This window comes from Citrus clementina, unplaced genomic scaffold, assembly GCF_000493195.1.
Source record: "Citrus clementina cultivar Clemenules unplaced genomic scaffold, Citrus_clementina_v1.0 scaffold_4, whole genome shotgun sequence".
Taxonomy (NCBI): domain Eukaryota; kingdom Viridiplantae; phylum Streptophyta; class Magnoliopsida; order Sapindales; family Rutaceae; genus Citrus; species Citrus x clementina.
In genome coordinates, this window is record NW_006262274.1 from 20,277,767 (window position 1) to 20,301,265 (window position 23,499).

The 23,499-nt window shown below is 36.8% G+C and overlaps 3 protein-coding genes across 4 annotated transcripts; all 3 read right to left on the reverse strand.

Moving 5' to 3' along the window:
• Positions 1-460: 460 nt before the first annotated feature.
• On the reverse strand, positions 461-2,691 carry LOC18045028. Its single transcript, XM_006437767.2, has 5 exons — positions 2,460-2,691; positions 1,604-2,223; positions 1,185-1,293; positions 787-1,107; positions 461-699 (listed from the first exon to the last, which is right to left on the reverse strand). The coding sequence occupies exons 1-5, from the start codon at positions 2,610-2,612 to the stop codon at positions 652-654; spliced, it is 1,251 nt and encodes a 416-aa protein (XP_006437830.1). The 5' UTR covers positions 2,613-2,691; the 3' UTR covers positions 461-651.
• A 6,427-nt stretch (positions 2,692-9,118) lies between these two features.
• On the reverse strand, positions 9,119-13,620 carry LOC18045029 (putative U-box domain-containing protein 42). Its single transcript, XM_006437768.2, has 4 exons — positions 13,321-13,620; positions 11,531-12,679; positions 10,907-11,216; positions 9,119-10,752 (listed from the first exon to the last, which is right to left on the reverse strand). Exons 1-4 carry the CDS (start codon positions 13,324-13,326, stop codon positions 9,158-9,160), a joined length of 3,060 nt encoding a protein of 1,019 aa, XP_006437831.1. The 5' UTR covers positions 13,327-13,620; the 3' UTR covers positions 9,119-9,157.
• Positions 13,621-15,587: 1,967 nt separating this feature from the next.
• Positions 15,588-23,443, reverse strand: LOC18045030 (DNA-directed RNA polymerase 1B, mitochondrial). Of its 2 annotated transcripts, XM_006437769.2 has the most exons (19): positions 22,392-23,443; positions 21,737-21,967; positions 21,500-21,633; positions 21,337-21,400; positions 21,113-21,171; positions 20,642-20,759; positions 20,333-20,446; positions 20,014-20,145; positions 19,506-19,922; positions 18,853-18,903; positions 18,667-18,737; positions 18,500-18,584; positions 18,137-18,289; positions 17,985-18,059; positions 17,604-17,693; positions 17,432-17,479; positions 17,024-17,138; positions 16,818-16,921; positions 15,588-16,332 (listed from the first exon to the last, which is right to left on the reverse strand). In XM_006437769.2, the coding sequence occupies exons 1-19, from the start codon at positions 23,160-23,162 to the stop codon at positions 16,222-16,224; spliced, it is 2,943 nt and encodes a 980-aa protein (XP_006437832.1). In that variant the 5' UTR covers positions 23,163-23,443; the 3' UTR covers positions 15,588-16,221. The 2 variants fall into 2 exon arrangements, with proteins under 2 accessions (XP_006437832.1, XP_024041464.1); XM_024185696.1 differs by lacking the exons at positions 15,588-16,332; positions 16,818-16,921 and having other exon boundaries at positions 17,047-17,138; positions 17,375-17,479.
• Positions 23,444-23,499: the final 56 nt, after the last annotated feature.

The window sequence follows — 23,499 nt, forward strand, 5'->3', positions numbered from 1 at the left end:
CACCTAGTTTCATACGGATACTGTTGGATATGAATGCTTGCTTAAATTTTTCTTTCATGATTACCGTGACTCATCTGTTTCCACGTGATGTACTGCTTGTCATTTTCAGATGAATGCAATTGTTTGGTTGCATTTTGATTTAGATCTTTTTCTATTTTGCTTTTCCTTTTTTTTTCTTCCTGAAAATGTTGTTTTTGATAAGTCAATTAAATAAAGAACAAGGTCTTTTGAATTGGATTTAATTCTCAAGATTGTGTTTATGTTGCAAATTACTGCTGAAAAAATATTGTATATAATACCTACTTTAATATTATGTGAACCCAACTGTTTCAACTAGATCAATCATAAGTGTCATATTATTCCAATTTGTTTGTCATGGTAGTAACTTCAATGGGAGATGTAGTATTTTTGCTTGGTGATCGACAGGCTAAAACTTTATTTGAAGAGCAGTACTTTCAAATAGTTAGAATAAATTGCAGTATTTGAATTAAAAAATTATTATCCATACAACCCACACAAGGAAATACAAGTGGCAAGCCTTAAGAAAAGAATGATGAAATTAGACTAGATCTCTCTCCTGTAATAAAAGAAAATAGAAATTTACTAGATGTAAATCTGAAGAAGACGTGAAAATTGTAGCAAACTTAAATACTATTCTTGTGATGTTTTGATTGTCTCTGATTGATCTTGCTGTTGGTCCTGTTTCAGGTTGAACAGAAGATGGTTAGTAACTCTTTTAGTGGAAAACATTTGCATTACAAAATCAGAGAAACCAACAATTTTTACCTGCAGTTGGGTACAGATCTCAATTGCTTCAGCTAGAGGTGCCCAATCACCAAAATTCCTCTCGATAAACTGGTAAGCTATACCACTTCGTCCTCTGCCAACGATAAAGAGCCCGCCCTTAATTTCACCTTCACCTTTAAAGTTTTGCTCTACTCCCAGGGTTCTTGCACGCTTATAGTTTGCAATAGCTCGGGGGTTTAGAAGAAATCCTGATAGGAACTTGTCCTTGAGCAACTTTCCACCCCCGAGAGCTTTAAAGAATTCCATACCCTGGTCATAGACTACAACACCACCCCAATATCGTGGCCAGAAATCTTTCACCTGCGCTATGGAAATCACATGTCAAAGAAAGATCAGTCAACTGATAGAAGAATAAGTCTTACCACAACTCTCTGTACCTCTGATTCTATGTATTCGTGAAGAACAGCAAATAGTTGAATTCCCAAGGCATCAAATATTGGTTTTTTTGCGTACAACTGGTGAGCTTCTGCTCTGCACATGATGCACCTGTTTAAAGTTCAAGAGATGTAAAGAACAAAAGTGGGACAGAATTTTTACACATGAAAAATTGAAGAAAGAATGCATCTTTTTATTGCTAAAGTTGATTATTTCTCTATACGCCTGCATCCAATTCTTAATCAGCTTTCTAAGCATTTTTCCCTTTGTAACATTTGACATTGAAGTCTCATTACTGCTCGATCATCTATAGCTAGATGTGGTTATATGTATTTACTTTGCATGCTATACAAGTGAATCACGAGCGCAGTCTTTAGAGTTAAACATGCCAGTCAAGATATGAAGTACATGGAGTGTTTACCCAGGACGGCGAATGCAGAGGAGGACAGCTGGCCTTTCTCGCCACAACTCTAAAGCCTTCATTGGAGGTGTCTTTGTTTTCACCAAACGCTCCATTCCGATCTTGTACTCAGGGGTTAGTTTCTGAATTGAGATGTTCTCAATGGCAGAGTAAGGAGCAACCTTTTCATTGACTGGAGGAGCTTGTATGCAACCACATACTCGGGGCACAGCTGGTCCCGCAGCTACAATTCCTTTGAAGGTGTATCCATCTTTGATCTTAAAATCAGCCAGTGATTGTTCTAGGGATTTATTTGCACCGGTTCTTGACAGGGATGATCTTACACTCTGCATCTTTGTGGATTTGATTGATGTATAACTCTTGTAAATGCTATTGTTTCTAGATGGTATACTACTGTTATTCCTTGCAGTGAGAGTATCCGATTTGGGCATGGGATCAGAGCATGCACTGGTTCTGTCCTTGAACCGAGCCATATGACCTCTCTTCATGCCAAACTGGGAAGACAAGTCCCCAGTGCTTAAGTTAAGAAGTTCAGGAAGAGATTTTCCAGAGGCCTCAAATATGTCAGCATATTGCATCAAAGCACGATCGTGCAGGTATGATCTGATTTCTAGTGCATCCTACAGTAAACGAAAGTCAGTCCTGAGGGCAGAAATTAGATTGTAATTTTTGAACTACAGAACTTAAATTCATTGATGAAACTTATCGACTTTAGATTCTTGCTTCACATGTAAGGGAAATAGCTACTCTTAAATACAAAGAACTGTACATGTTTTTGCAAGAAGGAGGGGGGGGGGGGGGGGGGGGGGGGGGGGGGGGAAGGGAAAAAAAAACCCCATTCCCAAAACAAACCAACCTTTTGTTGTTGTGTCATATTTATTGCATCCATATCCTCTGCATTCATTACCTTAAGGGTTGGAACATCATCCCACCCTTCTTCTAACAGCTTTGGGAGCTGTCCTTTGAGAACCCCATTTCCAACAAAATCCTCCATTGCATAAGAAGCCATTTTCTTCGGAAACAGAGAATGGACCAAGCCAATTCACCCTTGTTCTTCACTGCAGCTGTGCCGATGAGACTCTTTTTGCTTGGTCCAAACCACTAGTTGCATATATAGACCTTCATAGACAAAGTCATATAAATACGCATCTAACTTCGGCTAACTTGAGTCATAGCAACATGAAAAATCTTTATTTTATTTGAATATTTTAACTCCAAAGTTTTAAACCTATCAACTCAAGTTGCGTTTGATGTTGTGGACGATAACATTTTTCTCATTTCTTCTAACAACCAATTCGTTCATAAGTTCCAAATAATCATACATTTAAATAAATAACGCGAAAATGAAATATTTTTGTCCCTTGTTGACTGTCTTTGATAAATTACCAAATTGTTACCGGAGGGAAAGATGGAAGAGTAAAAGACAAAGGCTAGAAATTAAACAGTAGTCGGGAGATTGGAATAACAATTATTGATTTCTGAAGAAGGGCATTTGACAATCCAAATGGTTGCTTTGCCTTGCCGGCCAAGCCTGCCATCTTTTTCTTATATTAAAAAATAGTGTGTCAACAATGCGATTAGCTGCTGCCAAGTGCCAACTTGCCGATGTTTATTGGAGATAACCTTACACATGATATGATACGCCCGTCCACTAATATTTTGACAAATGTGCTTCAAATTTTAAGTTAGCCAATCCAAGAGCGAGAAAGAGGCAGTTAATAGCAAGTGTCACGTAACTTTCTCTGCATGACGTCTTGCCTTGTGTTTTGTCACCCTGGTTTGATCTCTCACTTGTTGCTATTTTTAAATTCAAATAATAACAATAAAAGGCCTTTCCAAATAAAATAAAATAAAAGGAAGTACCATTTGTCTATTTATATTTTCATTTCTTTTTTAGTTTGTGCTGGAATGCAAAAAGTTTAAATATGAATCTTGTGCCAAATAAATGATCAAATGATCAAGTTGGATAATTGAATCAGTTGGATTGAAACTTCACCGTAAAACAAAGGTGTCACTCATTAGCATAACGAGAGTGTTAGCATTGCTACAATTCTTGCACATGCTTGATCTTGCGTGTGAAAAAAGGTTACTGATGAAGAGTAGGAATCCATATTATACTAGGATTAGTTTCCTTATTAACTAAAGTTTAAGACTTTTAAATTCCTTTCTAATTTAGAATTTTGTTTCCCTTTCAATTTAGGATTTTGTTTTTCCTTCATGAATTAGGATAATTACTACTACTATAAATAGCTCACTCTTGTAACCTTTGAAGGAGAGAATTTTGAGTTTAATAATATTTCAATTTTCAAATCTCTTTGTGAGTATTTGAACAGTTAATTCTTGGTATTCTACGGAATCAACGAGTCTTAACCCCTAAATTCACGGTATTCTTTTGAATCAACGTGAATTTAGTTGTTCTTTTGTTCCGGTATTCTCTAGAATCAACGGAATATTTTGAACATTAAACTTCCGCTGCATCAGTTTGGTATCAGAGCCAAACCTGGTATCACCAATCTAACTTCATCTACCACAAAACCTTTCCTTTTTCCCTTTTTGATTTTTTTCGTTTAGCTTAAAAAAAAAAAAAAAAAACATAACTTTTTCAGACAAACCACCACCACCATCATACTTACCAACCCAAAATCTTTCAGATCCACCCATCCTTACTCGATTTCTGACCACTGTCATCGGAAATCTAAAATTTTTGCTTAATTACAGTTTTGGCCTAAAATTTTTATTTACTTTCAGTTTAGCCCCACTACCTTTTTAAACCCGAATTTAAAAAAAAAAATGCCTCCAAGAAAAGCTCGTGATGCTCATACTACAACTTACAATCAAGAAGATGTTTCGAAAGATGAATCCCTGGCTAGTATGACAGCCAGAATTGATATGTTAGCTGCACAAATGGCACGAATGGCAGAGTTACTTGACGAACGCCATCGTACTCCAGAACGTGAAGACAAATCAAGTGGAAGCTTTGCTAACCCATTCTCTGGGCATCGACCTAGAACTGAGTCTACTGATGACAGAAGATGGGAATCTGGGTTGAGAATTGACATTCCCGAATTTCAAGGAAGTGGTCGACCTGAAGAATTATTGGATTGGATTAACGCCATTGAGGAAGTTTTCGAATACAAAGAAGTTCCTGAAAATAAACTAGTTTCGCTTGCTGCAACTCGATTTCGTGGAAGAGCAGCAGCTTGGTGGCAACAAACTAAGCTCACAAGGATTAGGCAAGGCAAAAAGAAGATTGATTCTTGGGAAAAGTTCAAGAAGCACTTGCGTGGAGCATTCTTGCCTCATAATTATGCCAAACTGTTATACCAACAGCTACAGAATTTAAGGCAAGGTAATCGATCAGTGGATGATTACACTACAGAATTCCATTGGTTGGTGGCACGCAATGACTTGACAGAGACAGAAGAGCAACAGGTTTCCCGCTATATTGGAGGCCTACGATCTCAATTTCAAGACCAATTAAATTTACTTGATCCATACTCTGTTTCAGAGGCACACCAACAAGCCTTGCAGTTGGAGAAGCAATTTAGTCGACGTACTAATGACTCAAGCTTTCGGGGTGCTCGAAGTGTTGTTCGTGATAATTCAAACCCGACTTCCCAATTTCGTACTTTCACTCCTCCAAATCCTCCAAATAAAACTAGTAAGCCTAGTGAAATCGGTCAAAGCAGCAAAACCCAATCCTCGGGTTCGGGATTACGCTGTTTTAATTGCGGAGAAAATGGGCACCGAATGACAGAATGTAAAAAGGGAGGAAAATATGGTAAAGGCTTATTCGTAGGCACAGAGGAAAGCGAAGACTATCAGGAGGAAGAAACTGAAGAGTTTGCTGTAGAACCAACTTTTGATAGTAGTGGTAGCGCTCAATCTGTTGAAGAACATGGTGATAGCGGACCAATGTTGATCGTGAACCGTGCATTCTTCACTCCTAAAGGTCAAGACAAAGACAAGTGGCTACGACAAAATATCTTTCAGACTACTTGCACAATTGGGGGTAAAGTATGTCGTATGGTCATAGACTCCGGCAGTTGCGAGAATGTCATTTCAGAAGAAGCCATAACAAAGCTAAATTTAAAGACAGAACCTCATCAAACTCCATACAAGCTCACATGGCTGAAGAAGGGGAATCAAATGACAGTATCGAAATGTTGTTTAGTTTCCTTATCCATTGGTTCAATTTATAAAGACAAAATTTGGTGTGATGTTGTGGCTATGGATGCTTGTCATCTATTACTGGGTAGACCTTGGCAATATGATCGAAACGTAGTGCATGATGGGAAGAGAAACACCTACAGCTTTATGTTTAACAACACCAAGATCGTTCTCCTACCTAACAAGGAGTTTACTCTCCAGCAAGACTTGGGTAATTATTTGTTAAGCAAGAAGCAATTTATAGATGTTGTAGCAGAGACAAAGAGAATCTACATTTTATTGGGAAAAGAGAGTAACGGTAATTCAAATATTCCTGAAGCTGTGACACCTATTCTGGCGGAATTTCAAGATTTGTTCCCCAATGAGCTACCACAGGGTTTACCACCTCTTCGGGATATACAACACCAAATTGATTTGGTACCAGGTTCTACACTACCAAATCGACCTCATTATCGTATGAGTCCTACAGAACATGAGGAATTAAGGCGCCAAGTAGAAGAGTTACTAGAAAAGGGATTTATCCGTGAAAGTCTTAGTCACTGTGCAGTCCCTGCTTTATTGACTCCAAAGAAAGATGGTTCTTGGAGGATGTGCGTGGACAGTCGAGCTATCAATAAAATTACAGTTCGATATCGTTTTCCAATCCCTCGATTAGATGACTTGTTAGATCAACTCAGTGGAGCAACAATTTTTACCAAACTTGATTTGAAAAGTGGCTACCATCAAATTCGAATACGACCTGGAGATGAATGGAAAACAACTTTTAAAATTCGCGAAGGGTTATACAAGTGGTTGGTAATGCCGTTTGGCTTATCCAATGCTCCGAGTACTTTTATGCGAGTCATGAATCAAGTTCTTCGCCCTTTCATTGGAAAGTTTGTGGTTGTTTACTTCGATGATATACTTATATATAGCACCAGCCACGAGTTACATCTACAACATTTGAGAGAAGTGCTTTCAGCCTTAAGAGCAGCAAGTTTATACACAGCAGTAAACAAGTGTATTTTCTTAACAGAGAAAGTATTATTTTTGGGATATGTGGTGTCGAAAGATGGTATATCTGTTGACCAATCAAAAGTGGATGCTATTCGAGATTGGCCTCCGCCAACTACTTTATCCGCCACCAGAAGTTTCCATGGATTGACCTCTTTTTACAGGCGATTCATTCCTCATTTCAGTACTATTATGGCACCAATCACGGATTGCATGAAAGGAGGAAAATTCTCTTGGACAGAGGTAGCTACTAAGGCATTCGAGATTATCAAAGAAAAGTTGATTACTGCCCCAGTACTTGCTCTACCAGATTTTTCGCTCACTTATGAGGTACATTGTGATGCTTCTAAGGTCGGCATTGGAGCTGTTCTTAGCCAACAAGGTAAGCCTATAGCTTATTTTAGTGAGAAGTTGAATGGAGCAAAGGCACACTATAGCACTTACGACGTGGAATTTTACGCAGTAGTCCAAGCGTTAAAACATTGGCGACATTATCTAATTCATAAAGACTTTGTTTTATACACTGACCATGCCGCGTTAAAATACCTCAATAGTCAAGACAAACTCTCTCACAGACATGCCACGTGGACAACATTCCTTCAACAATTTACTTTTGTGGTGAAGCATACCTCTGGTGAATCCAACCGGGTAGCAGATGCACTTAGTCGATGAACTTCTTTATTGACACAGATGCATAATCAAGTTCTCGGATTTGACACATTTCGAGAGTTATATGCTTCTGATCCTTACTTTGCTCCTATACTAGAAGACGTTGTTGCAGGGTTTCGCTCAGATTATCATTTACATGACAAATTCCTTTTCAAGAGTAATCAGTTGTGTGTTCCTGACTCAAGTTTGAGATTGAAAATCATTGCAGAGTTACATAATGAAGGGCACATGGGTCGTGACAAAACTCTGGCTCTAATAGCCAACACTTATTTTTGGCCTACTATGAGGCGTGAAATCTATCACTATGTCGAGACTTGTCGCATTTGTCAAGTTTCCAAGGGCGCAGCAACTAATGCTGGGTTATATATGCCGCTACCGATTCCAACACAACCTTGGGCTGACATTAGCATGGATTTTGTTTTAGGATTACCCCGCACTCAGAGGGGTATGGATTCAATATTTGTTGTTGTTGATCGATTCTCGAAAATGGCTCACTTCATTGCTTGCAAGAAGACTACAGACGCTTTGACTGTTGCTCGCCTATTCTTCAAGGAAGTCTATAGATTGCATGGTTTACCAAGTTCTATAGTATCTAACCGGGATACACGATTTCTTAGCCATTTTTGGAAGACATTATGGAAATTGACTAACACTCGCCTGAATTTTAGTAGTGCTTACCACCCACAAACAGATGGTCAAACTGAAGTTGTCAACCGCTCTTTAGGAAACCATCTACGTAGTCTAGTTGGCGATAACTTGAAGATGTGAGATCAAAAGTTATATCAAGTCGAGTTTACTTATAACCGTGCAGTTAAGCGTAGTACTGGTTTAAGCCCTTTTCAGGTAAATTACGGATATAATCCACGAGCTCCCATTGACTTGGCTCCAGTTCCAAATTTAGTTCGCAAAAGCGGTAAAGCAGAAGACTTTATTGAGCAGCTTCAGAAGATTCATGAAACTACGCAAGAGTCTTTGAAGCAGACGACCGAAGGTTATAAAATTATGGCAGACAAAAAACGTCGAGCTTTGGAATTTCAAGTGGGAGATTTTGTTTGGGTTATCCTAACTAAAGATAGATTCTCAGTTGGTGAGTACAACAAACTTTCTGTCAGGAAAATCGGCCCTTTGGAGATTATAGAGAAGATAAATCCTAATGCCTACAGATTAAAGCTTCCTAGTCATATCCGCACTGCAGATGTATTTAATGTTAAGCATCTTATTCCTTACAGAGGTGATCATGATGAAGATGTTGCTGACAATCCGAATTCGCGGGCGAATTCTCTCCACCCTGGGGGGAATGATGAAGAGTAGGAATCCATATTATACTAGGATTAGTTTCCTTATTAACTAAAGTTTAAGACTTTTAAATTCCTTTCTAATTTAGAATTTTGTTTCCCTTTCAATTTAGGATTTTGTTTTTCCTTCATGAATTAGGATAATTACTACTACTATAAATAGCTCCCTCTTGTAACCTTTGAAGGAGAGAATTTTGAGTTTAATAATATTTCAATTTTCAAATCTCTTTGTGAGTATTTGAACAGTTAATTCTTGGTATTCTACGGAATCAACGAGTCTTAACCCCTAAATTCACGGTATTCTTTTGAATCAACGTGAATTTAGTTGTTCTTTTGTTCCGGTATTCTCTAGAATCAACGGAATATTTTGAACATTAAACTTCCGCTGCATCAGTTACTTACAAGGAACGTCTTTTTATTTATTTATTTACATGGTGTAGGTGGAAGCAGAGAAGTTGGGCATCTTGTTTAGATGCCTCAAGATTTTCTCAGCTATCTGCCTTGTGTTAACATCCCCATGATGAAAAGCACTGACCAATGTAGCAGGCAGCAACCTGTCCTGAGATATATCTGAAGCCTGCTTGTTGCCGCCTTTCACTAAGAATCTCTCAATCATCCAAAATGACTTCTGCTGCAGAACCTCTTGCCTGTGCTCTTTAACGACATTCAACACATGTTGTATGGCATTCACTTCACTCAACATGCTTACACTCTTGTCCACGTCTACTTTTTCGTCTAACAATGTACATAGAGCTGATAATGCAGCTTCAACCACCTCAACATTCTCATGGTACAAACATGCTAACAGCCTATCAACTGCCTTAGCATCGATTAAACAGAATGTGTTTTGTGAAGAACAAGCCCCTCTGTGAACTGGACAAAGTGATACGCTTTTCTTCTTTGATGAGCCAACTGATAGGGACTTAGGTAAGGAGAAGAACTTCATGAACTTTTTACTCTTTATTTGTGGTGGTTTTGATAGATTTATTGATTCTGAAGACAGATTCTCCAACCCAATTGCTGCTAACTTCTGAACTTCATCACATGATGTTTTCATAAGCAGTTCTGTGAATACAGATGTGAAGTTGTGGGTTCTAGCAAGAAACAGTATTTGGGGTTCGTATAATGTTGTTGTGAACCTGACAAGAATCCCAATTAAGCCTTCTAAGTAAGCACTTGCGTACCTGCTTGTTCTTGTTCCACTTCTTTGGATTAGATTAATTGTCTGTAGAATAGTAGGAACTACATTCCTGGCAGAAAGAGCCAAATTGAGTGTTAGGTTTTGGTGGGGCAGCTTTGCAAGAAATTTTGCTGAAACTGCCTGCTTCTCTGTGATGTGGATTGTTTCAGTTGGGCACTGGATTAAGTTCTCAGGTTGGCCTCTGGTTTTGCATAGTCTCTCAACTAGTGCGTGGCCCAAGTAAGGGGAGAGTGTAGTGAGTAGCTTTATTGCTGCAACAGCAAGTTCATCATGTGGGTTGTTAATGACTTCAAGCAGGCTATAACTTGCTTCTGTTTCTTTGATAACTGATACAATGGTGGCCATTGGTTTGGGGGACTTTGTTAGGCATTGTAGAATTCTTATAAGATGGACGTTGAGTTCATCTGGGGTAGAGTTCTTGAGCATGTAGATTATGTTGTAAACAACATAGTCTGATACCATTGTGTGACCATGAGAATTTACTTGGAGACTGTGATGCTCAAGCCCAGATTCGAGTATATTCGCTAGAATTGCAGCAGCTTCTTCTTTTGAGTTCATTGGTTCATTGTGGATTATCCGAATAAACATCTCTTCTGCCATGACTTGTACAATACCTGCTTCTACGAGTATTTTGCAACTTGGATGATGAGACGAGATTTGCATTAGTGCTTTGAATGCTATCCTTCTTGTTAGACTGTTTCCGCTATGCACCATTCTGATGAGAGTGGAAGCAGCTCTCCCAGGCACATTGATTTTACTGTCATGTCCAAGAACTATTTCTCCTAAGTAGCTTGCCATTTCCATCTGTATCTCCTCGGAACCTGTTTATATATTTGATGTTGAAACAACATATGTAGTCATAATTAGATAGCAAAGCTTTTGCACATTTTATTATTTCCGAATGCTATCATCTGAAGCTGATTTTAGAGAAGTCCAAAATTATGCTAAATTTAAAATGGTCATTTCAAAAATTACCTTCATTTAGATGATGCATCAGGGGTTCCAAAAGTCCATTTTCTGCCATACACTTGATGTTATCTGGATTTCTCTCGAGATTCCTTAGTATTTGATCTGCTATCTCTGCAGCGAAGACATCAATGGACCAATTGAATTTGAAAGTGATCAGCACCAATATCCCTCCGGGGATTGACCCAATTTTCTCACACAAAGATCGGGTGCTTGAAAGCTCAAGCAAGAGTAGCAATGATTCATGTCTTACTGGGCGGTGACTGCTTGAGAGCAACTTGATTAATATTGATATATCCATAGTCTCGGCAATCATCTCCTACACCAATGTAAAAGAAATCCTGGAATAAGTTTCCAAAGTTCAATTTGACTTGTTCCAAATAAAAAATGCCCTCCTCAATGCAAATTATTTTTTATCATCACAGATGGCAAAAGCAAGGCTAGTAGATTAGCTTTCTGCAGTTCTTAGTGAATTGTTGCATTTTTTTATTGTAAATTATTTATCTCTTTCCAAGATAATGTTTCTGGCTTAAATACTTTGAAAAATTAATAATGCATCAGAATTGTTAAGCTCTTGTGATCATATTATTTTGTTGCATGTCATAAAAGATCAGGAAATATGGGGAATCAAACCTTTCCTTCATCATCTTCCACAACCAATTGACGTAATAGTTCCATTGCTGCACATCTGACATTTCTGTCTTTATACTCGAGTAACTTAGTGAGCAACGGCAACACCCCAACATTGCGAACTTGTACCTTATTATACTGTTTCCTCTGGCAGACTGTTTGCAAATCTTTTATTGCCTCGAGTACCATTCTGTCTGAACCAGCTAAAGACAAAGCTGCCCGGGAAACCTTGATCCTTTCTGCATCATTCCTATCTTTCCACTCTTCAATCGTAGTCTTTAGAGCTACATTGGTGTTTAAGCCCCTGCTCATGAGCTTCTTCCCAGTGGTTGGGCAAAATATTTCCCCTGATGTTTCAAACTTTTCAAACCACGCTGTTATTGCATTTCTTTCATAGGTTACTCCGCTCTCTATGGTGACTGGATCATCCATAATTTCCTTAGTCAATGGACAGTAGAAAGTCTCATACAGAGGCTCAATGTACTGAGCCACCTTCGGCAATGAAATTGATCTGCTAGTGCTATGATCTGAGCTTTGGCTGCTGAGGCTTGTACTTCCGAAGTATTCAATTGGAAGTGGCATGTCGTATGACTTAGAATTCATGGAAGAATTCATGGAAACTTCTACACTGACAGAGTAGAGGTCTGATTCCAGTGGTGCTTGTTCTTCCATGGCTTGCAAGTCCATCTGCGATTCCAGCTCTTTGGTATGCAGTACTTGAATATCAAAATGAGCATTCAGCATCTCCTTTGAAAGAGACAGGACAGCAACTTCTGCATATTCTTGGCCCCTAAAGGTTGATGATGGTATCAAGCTCAGACATTCTCCCATTCTTCTAATCACCCCCAGCAGCTGTAACATTGTGCTTCTCAGTTCCGCATCTGACATTGAATGGTCACCCCTTTTGCATTTCGCAACAAGATCCTTGCCCAAACTAATGCTTTTAGACAAAGATTGCAGAATCTCCAATGCATTGGCTGGAGTGTACTTGGTTGTCTGCAACTCCATTATGACTGGAGTAGCTCGATAGAAATAACATCCAATTTCAGTAAACTTTTCACTTTCTAATTCCATGCATACCGCCGTGATCTCCGAAATAGATTCCAACAAGGAGTCAGCAAGACTTGTAATTGAAGTTCCAGCTTTGTTGAACTAAAGAAAAAGCGGAGAAAATTAGTCTGGCTCTGATATGAAGCATTCCAAGTTATATAAGCAATGACAAGATACCATTTCTTTCGTTTTGTAAATTACAAGAAAACACTATACGAAAAAATAATATTCACTTCAAGAACATGAGGAAGTTATATTCCTGTTTTTTAGACCTGTCAACGTAAATAAAAAAGGAATAGTCCTTCGAGAATAGTATTCTCTAATTCGCAGGTTTTTGTGCGAACCGTGCATGCAGAGTTCTATCAGATACTCCAATTAGGTACCAAGAATGTCTAATTTTAATGGAATAGGAAGGCTCCACAGATAGTGTATTAGTGTGTGCGCCTATTATGAAGCTCAGATGACACTTGATTGCATCCTCTGCCACCACGAAGATGAAACATCTCGAAAATAGTCCTATAAAAGATTTAATAGATGATCGACACACATTGCAGTCGTGTTTCAAAGCTTTCCTTATGCATGCCAATGATATTGAGAGAAAACAAAACTGGTTGCAATAACCACTTTCTGCGGAATTTAATCAGGTAAATTTTATCAAAACCTCAAAAACCTTTATAGCTCTACAAACAAATTAAAAGCAAGTAGAATCTTTCCCTGCATGCTCAAAATAAATACAAACATACCGACATCCAGTAGGAGCTTATTTTGTGAAAGAACTTCTCTGTAGGAGCAACAGAACTTGAGAAACCAGCAACAGAACTTGAGAAACCAGGAGCAGTGGTAACTTGACTACTTTTGAATTGTTAGAAAGGATGGAAGGTCTTCACCCTTGACCCGAGGCCTTGACTCAATCAGCCTCAGTAGGACTTGGTCGTTCAAGATTTGCATAGACGCTTATAGTTTGGTATTTGATGTAAGAAATTTGCATAAATAATGCCATTTTGATTCGCTACTTTTTTATCTTTCTTGATCGTGTGGCACCTTATAAGTTTAATCTTGCACGCGAAAGAACCTGAAAATATCATAAATATTATTGTTTTGGGTCTTATAGATGAAACAGTAAAAGGAGTTAGGTTATTCATTGACTTTTAGTAACATGTTTAGAAACTCTAATCGTGTTCTATTGGTCGATGGTTTATGACATGCACTTTGTCTGCAAGTTGCAGCAATATTCAATATAAACACCATCAGTATAGTGACAACTAACAAGAAAAAGAAAAATTTCAGAGTGTATTAAATCATTATGATGCAGACACGATATGAGTTTCCAAACGGCGGCTATTTAATAGACAAGACAGGTTCGGTAAACGATTACAACATGCAGACTGGAAACAAACTTGAAGAAGGGGACTATGTTACCACTGGAACCTTTTTTTTTTTTTTGTCCTAATAAAACTGTTAGATTTAACTCAAACAAGTGCAATGGCTAAAATGTTTTTGTTGGGTTATTAATATTATACTCTCTAATGTTTGTTACAAAATTGCAAAAGTAAAAAAGTTTAAAATATTGACACATAAGTCCATAAATTTACAATTTATTATTCAATAATATTAAAACATTTTAATTATATTAAAAATATAATTAAATAATATATTACTTAATTATATTATAACATTAATAAATAAAAATTGATTATTATTTATTAAGCTAATATAACTAATAATAAATACTTAAATATTATATAAAAATAAAATTATAACATAATACTACATTATTTAATTATATTATAGTAATTAATATATAAAATTGATTATTATTTAACAATTTAATCCAACTAATAATAAATACTTAAATAATGTATAAAAATAAAAAAATATAATATAATATAACTTTATTTAATTATATTATAATAATTAGTATATAAAAATTAATTATTTTTAAATATTTAATATAACGAATAATAAATACTTAAATATTAATAAATTTGAATAATATTAATTTAAAATTAATAATAATCTAAATAATGATATAAAATATTATTACGTATACTATAGTTCATGTTGCACCGAACATGATATTGTATTATAGTTTAATACACCTTAATGACACACATAGTAATACAATGCAGCTAATACAATACAATATATTGTGTCAAATGACCTAGTTAATTTCACTGATAAATTGATTTATTCTTATATTTGAATTAATATATTTAAATTAATATTCTTTCTCATTAATTAATTAATTTAATATATAGTAAAAGCATGTATTATTACAAACCATATTTTATGATAAATATGAGTATGAATTTGATCTCTTGTTCTTAATTTGTAGTTAATATTTTTTTCATAATACTTATTCAATATACAATAAATAATTTCAAATGCAATAAAAATATATTAATTTACCAATTAAAATCTTTTTATTGTTTAATAAAAAGGTATCAAAAAGTGGGGGGGGGGGGGGGGGCGCTCGTCATTCACTCTTACTTGATGAATAAGTTTAGAAGCTTTTAATAAGAATTTGGAGGCAAAGTCATTTTATACTCCACACTTATTTTGAGAACCTTTTTCACATCTCATGTTCTATAATTTAGAGTTAGTCACAGAATTTAATTGCTGATTGTTAGAGATATGGAACTGAAACTAGTGGTCATGTAAAGAATTCAATCAATTTTTTATATTATTTTAACTAGTTTATTTAGTACAAATAAAAAATTAGTTTTATCAAAGATATATTTGACATTTAGGTAAATGTATAGAGTAAATTTTCTTTTTAAAACTTTGATAATGGGCGTGTGAATTAATAATTAAAAGATACCCTCACCACCTTTTGATTTAAGTTTAAAAAAATAAAAATAAGTAGGACTAATGAGTCAAAATTTAAGATTATCTGATTGTTTTCTAATTTTAGAATAAAACATGAATTTCAGTGTAATTAACCCAAAAAAGACAAAAACAAATGTGCTATGTTACCACTGTGGTAACAAAGCAGGATCCGTATATATATATATATATATTATTATTACTCTCTACAATATAATTAGGACAATCAGTTCCCCGATCAATTGTTCACATTCTACAAAACAAATGGTACACAGACGGTGGCAATATACCACAAAGAATAATCATACCTACTCTTTCTACAAGTCGGAAATTACACCTGCCGAAACCTATTAATCTCATCATCCACAGAGAAATGGAAGCTAAATATGACGAGCACAGCCTTGCAATCCACTGGAACGTTTTATCAAGTGTTGCTCAATCACCACCAAAACTTTAATTTTCTTTTGGCTATACACATTTTATATGAACAAAACTTGCTTCATTTTAACTACCTTGTGCAACTACAGCAGCGCCAGAACATTAAAGATTCAATACTTCAAGGAATTCTGTAGGCCATCCCTTCTGTGAAAAAGCTCATTGGCATTCTGATGTATGTACCAAAGCATTTGAGGACCCGACTACTGCCAACTGTTAAATTCTTTCATCTTTTTCGACACATATTGGGTGTAGGGATCTTGCCTTTCACTTAATCATGAGTATGAATGAAAGATACGCACAATTGCCATCAGCTTCTGGTTGAATGACAGAGGAAGAAACAATTTAAAAGGAGAAGCATCAAGCAAAGCATGATGTACAGACTAGTTAAAGAAATAGGGAGACTCCAAAACATCTCTGAGATCAAAGTCTCCCCGCTCTGGTAGCGGAGGAAAGTTTAATTTAGGGAATTGCTTCTGAAAGCTCGCCAACAACTGTAAGAACAAACAATCAGCAGCAAAATTAGACAATAAACCAAAAAGGGAAGATAAATTTTAACAGCAATATATCTAGTTCCATAATCACATTATGTAAACGAGAGAATACGAGAGTTCTATAGACCTTGCAGATTCTGATTTCCATAACTTGAACCAAGTAACGAACAAATTTTGTGAGAGCAATTGATATTATCTAACTGTTTGACTTCCTAAGTCTTAATTTTCTCCAAAATCCAGGATGAGAAACAAATGTTAAGGACCTGCAACTGGTAATATGCATTTCCTATTTGCAATTCACAGAGAAATTTTCTTAAGCCTCCACCGGATAGGAGAACTTGATGAGGATACAAACCCTTAGTAACTCCAGCATTCCTTTAACTTAAAAAGTAATAGAAGAAAAAAGAAAAAAAAAAGGAAATAAAAATCCATAACTAGCTGTCTAAGTTATACCTATATGATAGAGCAATTTATAAGATACTTACATCCTCCAGGATTGGCTGCTCATAGAGTTCAACGAACTTTTCTCTGAGTATTCTATTCATTTGATCAACATCACATGCATGTGTCCAGTATGAATCATGGACACCTGTAATCAAACATGGGTATCAAATAGTTTTAGAGCCCCCACAAATGGATAAGATAAATACATATGTATAACTGAAGAAGACAAAAAGAGCCCACAAAGTACCAGCAAAAGACAAGCCTGCCCTTTTGCAGGCAACAGCGGTCATCATCATGTGGGAACCATCAAGAGAGTGAACAAAATTTGGGGGAAAGGCTGTTCTCTGCCGCTTAACCATAACCTATAATAAAGACAAAAGCAATTGGTTTAGTAATGTAATGTTTAGTGATTACATGGGTTAAAGAATCTATTTTTTCAACAGACCATAAATTCACAGATTGTAAAACCAGTAAAACAGGAAAAATATGAAAGAACAGTAATGAAGAAATTTTTTTACTCCCACCCAAGGCTAAGCTTTCATTATAGTGATCAACAGCTATAGATACTCATCATATTTGTTAAAGTTTTGCTCTTTACCGTTTTCGAAGACAGAGATCAGTAACAACAAACGGTCAAAAGGAAAATGAAAATGACCTTGTCAGTTTCTCGCTGTAGCGCCAATGTCTGAAGGGAAGTTCTAATCTGCATTTATTTCAATAAACTGTTAATGACAAACTAAAAATACTGATGGCTTTAATACAAAATGGTGTAATAATGGAATTAAGATGTCAATTTTTAAAGTTCAACCAATATTTTAGAACATTACAAGATGCCTTCCTAACTGGTGGTAAGGTTGAACAACAGGAAGGCCAAGAGGAGTTGTCCACCGAACAGCCTGATTCTCTGAAGCTATCACCTGTTTATATCCAACTACTATAGTCAGAAACAAAAAGAGAAGGGCCAAATCCATTCCAAGAATAACCTGATCCAAATATTATTACGTCACTGTTTAACTCTTAAAGAACCTCAAGCTTATAACAAAACAGTCTTATCACAGAATTCTCATTTGGACAATCTCCTCAGCTCAAATCAAACATTAGTTTCACTGCTGTTCACTGACTATGTGCTCAGCTTTCCAGCGAGAGATGAGTACAGAGTTCAGATATAAAACACTAATCAAATAAATAACAAAACTAGATGAACAAACCTTTGCACACTCGCCAAGCCAACTCATGATACTTCTTGCCGCTTCAAACATTTCTCCCAAGGCAGTCAATGTAGTCTGCTCATGCAGAAAAAAAAGGGTTCAGACCGTGTTATACATGACACACAAATGGAACCATAGTCTTATTCCCTTACCTTTGCTGCATAGCAAGCTGCTCCAAATAGTTTTGAATCATCTTCTATAGCACATCTTTCTTTCAACCTCTTCTTGATTTGGTCACGAGCACCAATATAAGTGACACCATAGACTGATGTCATTACAGTCTGCTTCACCAATTTTCTGTCTACCTAAGTATGTCCAGTCATAATTGTAACCCATTAGGAATACAAGCTTACTTGGCCAATAATGATGAAACACAACCCTCACAATAAAGAGTTGCTGTATCATCAAGTTAAATGATGAAAACCAATTCTACCATATGTATTCTCAAATCAATTACATATTCTTACAGAAAGACTACAGCAATACAATATAATGAGCATGACAACAATACAAACCTGATTGATTAAAAGCCTTGCACATGACGCATATGGATAAGTAGCAGGATCTTTATCTGCATCAGCCCGCATGATCTCAAGAACTCTAAATTGCAAAAAAGAATTCAATTAGATGGATTAACATGAGAGAGAGAAAAGGAAGGAGAGCAGGAGAAAGTACAACTTACCGGGCAGCAATGCCTGAGTAAACATCTGCAGGTTTATCTCCCCCCACAAGATTCACAGCAGCAGCTCCCAACTAAAACATAAAAGCCAAAAACTTATTCTAATGATGGAGAACTTATATTATACTTCCAAAGTCAGCAACTCAAAAGGACTAAATTGTCCTCAACTAACAACTAGAAGTTCCATACCTTGTCCCTTCCAAGGGCAGCATAGTGTTGTAAGCCATTACACGAACCATCCTTCAATAGGAACAGAACAAGAAAAGGCAAAATTAAGTTTTGAAGGATGGTATGCATCCAACCAATAAAAATTGTGATGCATTAAGAGGAGTTGGAGGACCTCAACCTCATTAGAGTGCAGCGACATAATGGCAAAGTAATAAAAAATATGGGAACCATTAAAAATCCTCTCAACACCGTAACAAATAATTATCTTAATCCACCATACACGAGTCAAACTTCAAACATTGCGTGTTCTGACAACAGAGGCTAACTACAATTCATCACAGACACTGGCTGATGCATCAGTATCTAGATAAATTGACAAGGCTGAATATGTTTTTTAAATGTAGAAGTTCAACCTTCTGCTTCCTTTGTAGTCCAGAAAGTTGGACTTCATGTCTCATACCGTTTAAAGGAAATAAAAATATAACTAGAAAACTTAAAAGTTTGTCAACTCCACCAGCCCAGAGAGAGAGAGAGAGAGAGAGAGAGAGAGAGAGAGAGGAAAGATTTTATTTAATAGAATATTTCCTGAATGCAGAAACATGAGATCATATAAGTAGGCAGGGATATTATCCAGTTAAGTATATGAATTTTCACTAAGTGAAAACAGAAAATACCATGTGGACAGGAATATGTGAAATAGTAGACTCTGGAGAGGGGCTTCTCAGTGCTTCTGAGAGATTGATACATGTTGCCAAGCATTGAAAAGGATCTTCTGCCCCCAACCACCAGCGCCTTCCTTCAAGAGGTCTGTCTGCAGAATCAAAGATATCATCCAAATGATTCTCAGTGAATGCTACCCGACCTTCATACGAGAGCTTGTCCACACCACCAGCATATAGATTTGCCAGATGTATCTTCAGCCAATGTAGGCCCGACTTCCCAAGAGGGCATCCCTCTTCAAACTCCAAGATCCCTCGGCATAGATCAGAGCCAAGATGATTCAAATATGGGTGCATTGGATATGCACGACCACGGAAATCAAGGTTATGAGGGTAGTAGAAGCCCTCCTCATCCTTCATCTTTCGGGCAACCTGTTTCCCAAACAAAGAAAAGACTAAAAATTCGGCTAGCAGAGCATGCAATGGCAGCACGTAGATTTTATTGAACAGCAATGTCTCTTACAGAAAGTTTGAGTTCTATATCACAACGCTGTGAATGCTTCTCACTATTTTGCTTTTTAGCAGTCTTCACTTTCCATTTCCATTTCTTGATTTCTGTTTCATCATCAGTGTCAGGTTTCTCAGGGAGAGGCACCTGTTAAGTAGAATAATTATAGAGAAAGTGAAGAATAATGATTAATGAAACAAGCTCTAAGCATTGCATTAGGCACACAAGCTCTAAGCAACAAATAATTTTTTTATTTGACTCCTTATTGTAAGAAAAATGATAATGAACCAACATTGAAGAAAAAAACTATTTTGGCTTGTTTTAGTGTACCCACATCTTCCTGGTCGACCAAGCCAGCAAGACAGCCTCCACTAGCCCACATTCTGTCGATTACACCAAGAATCCTTTTATTTACCCTCCATTTGGTACTACCAAGAGTATCCAGTGCCTGATTCAGAAACAATCACAGAACTAGTTCAACCAAGCCACAGAGATTCTCACAGAGTACAAACATACGAAATTGGAAATATCGTAACTACTATTCAAGATGAAATTCCACAAAAAGAACACATCAAAAATTAATGATTAATCGGTAAAGATTGAACAGATCATAGAAGATACTAGAATAGAGAACTCTGGAAACCTGAAAAACAGGCTCCAATTGACTCCTTGGAGTCATTTTTATTGTTTCACGTTGTTGTCTTGCTCCATGTGTTCTCATGACATAAGATGGTAAAAAAAAGTGCCCGCCTCGGTTATACCTGCCAGAAAATAAAAACATGGTATAAATCCAGTATAAAATCTAAAAGTGCAAACTGCAAAGCTCAAATTGTATCAATAGCTGTTACAAATAATGTTAACAACATAGTTAACCATTGGAAAAGCAGCAACCAAAATCTGGTTCCCAATACACAATTCAACTAAGCCTCAACAGACTAGTGCAAAATATATTTTAATTACAACACACAATTCGTGCACCAAAAAAAGTAAAAGTATCGTCCTTCAATTCATTATTAAGACATAAATTTAGAACCCTGCTCTTCAGTAAAATATAACAATGCAGAGAACTTCAGATTATTGCCACATGTAAAATGCTGAAATATGAAATCCATACCCTCTCCAGTTTAAAGGAGGAACCAGCATTGGCATATAAGGAATGATCATGTGCCTACCCTGTTTGGACAAACAGATATTAGTTTCATTTTTATAATTTATGCATAGAAAAGTAAGAAATGGGAAAGTGTATAACAACCAAACTCGTAGAATTATTCCATAACAGAAGAACGTGAACAAAAGGCATGAAATACAAGCCACCCTAGAAGAAGATATTCCACTCACAGTTTTCTCAAGACCTTTGCGGACTAGTGGATCACATTCAATAACACCATATCTCCTGCCCTTCCTGGTATAGGAAACCACAACATGTATACATTACAATAGGAGAAATAGAGTGGTATTTTTAGATGGACAATATATTAATCAGAAACGCAGTCTTTCTTACAATGCCTCTTTTGTGAAACTTTTAAGAGTGTGCACAAATGCCGGACGAATATCGGGTGGACTATCGCCTAACTGATCAACAGGAGGTTGTATATAGGCTGTTTCCATTAACAATTGAATCAACCTGCAGCCAACCTGGGAAAGCAACAAATATCAAAACAGACCAACAATTACAACAACAAAACAGCAATGACAAAGAGGACTGACTTCCACATTTATGTCTACAGACATCACAAACCTTCACAAGAGCGTCCTGACCCCATGGCTTTAAATCAACATGCCCCTTCACTATCCCCCTCACTTGTCGTAGCTTTTGCTTTTTTATTAAACTTGTAACCCTTTTCTTTAATTTTTCTTGCTCTTTTATCAGTTTCTCCGGATCATTCGTCACAGGTTCAGAATCACCTTCCAAATTATTATCAGTTGCATTCTTCTTCTTTGTACTCTCGAAGAAACTCCGTATCCTTGCCTGATCCACATACGAAACAGTCAAATGTAAGCAACAAGGAAAATGTTGTTAAGAAATTTAAACAAGCACATACAAAAACAATGCCGGATACTTGTCATTTGGTAGATCCATAGAACAATATGCTCTTTGATAAATGCAGAAGCAGGACAAATTGGAGTGACTCAAGCATAACTATCGTAAAAAACTGGGAAAACCACAAAATAGGATATAAATATCAAGTCCTTCGTCTACAAGATTGACTTTCCAAAGCAAGGTTTATGAAGACAAGTAGACAACTCAATCAGGAATAATACTATGATTTCAGTTCTCAAACACGAATTAGATCAACCACATATAAATTCAAAAAAATATGCTCACTAAATCCAAACAACCAAATAACGGAAAACAACATCATGAGTATCCAGAAAATCCTTAGTCTACCCACCTCATTTTCAATGGCTTCACCTATCTGACAAGCCGCCTGTACCACCCTAACTTCTCCAGCATTTGTCATCAACAACCCCACCAACTTATGCATAGTAATAACCGCCATCATATCGGCCGGCAAATTATTGAAATACGGAGCATATGTCATATGTTTCCACTTGTCCTGGGCAGTTGCCTGGTCTTTAGCAATTGCGTCCCTTAGAGGCTCAAACCAACCAAGAAACAAGGACTTAACATAAGGCAAATTGGGTGCAAGCTTTTGCTCACACATGTCCGCTAAAAGATCTTGATACTCCTTAGCTGCCTGTTCCCATGCTTCGGTCTCTATCTTGATTTGCCTACGCTTTAACATGTAGTACTTTGCCGTGCCCATCCCAGTACCCTTTTTCTTTGGCTGCTTATCAAGCATTGATGACGAATCCAAAATGCTCACTCCTTTTTCATTAAATTGGTCAATCAATTCTTGCACTTCTTCAGAACCCGAAAGCTCTGATTCGGAAGCAATTGCCTCAGCAGCACTCGCATAACTTCTACTAGTTAAAACCCCAAAAGGGTAGATTGACTGAGTGAAATTGGACTGACCCAAGTTGGATTTTTGAGATGATAAAAAACTTGTTCGACGAAAACCAAGAAGTGGGCATGAAGAATCTAAGAGAGTTTGGGTCTCAAGAGATGTAATTTTCTTAAGGAAATTAGTTGTTTGAGAAACCTTCGACGGGGAAAATTTAAAATTTCTGGTAGAAGATTGTCTGGCTAAGTTTCTCCACATGTTTTAAATGAAGAAGAAGAGTCTTTTGATGATCTGATGAATTGAGAAAAAGAGGACGTGGACAATTATAAGAGGTGCAGAGAAGATGATCTTAGAAATCGGTGAAATGTTGCAAAATTTTCTTGCAATTTCTGGGGACGAATTACTACAAATGAAAGCAAACGAAATTAAAGGCAGAAACAGTAACTGAGAAGAAGATTGAAATCAAATCACTAGAGGAGGAGGACAAAATGGCGCAGCCGCCTTTAAACCCTCCTAAAACCTGCGTATATTTCTCTATTTCTGTGTAATGAGCGGGCAGGTGGGCCAAAAGCGGTTACAGACCCGATTTTAAAGG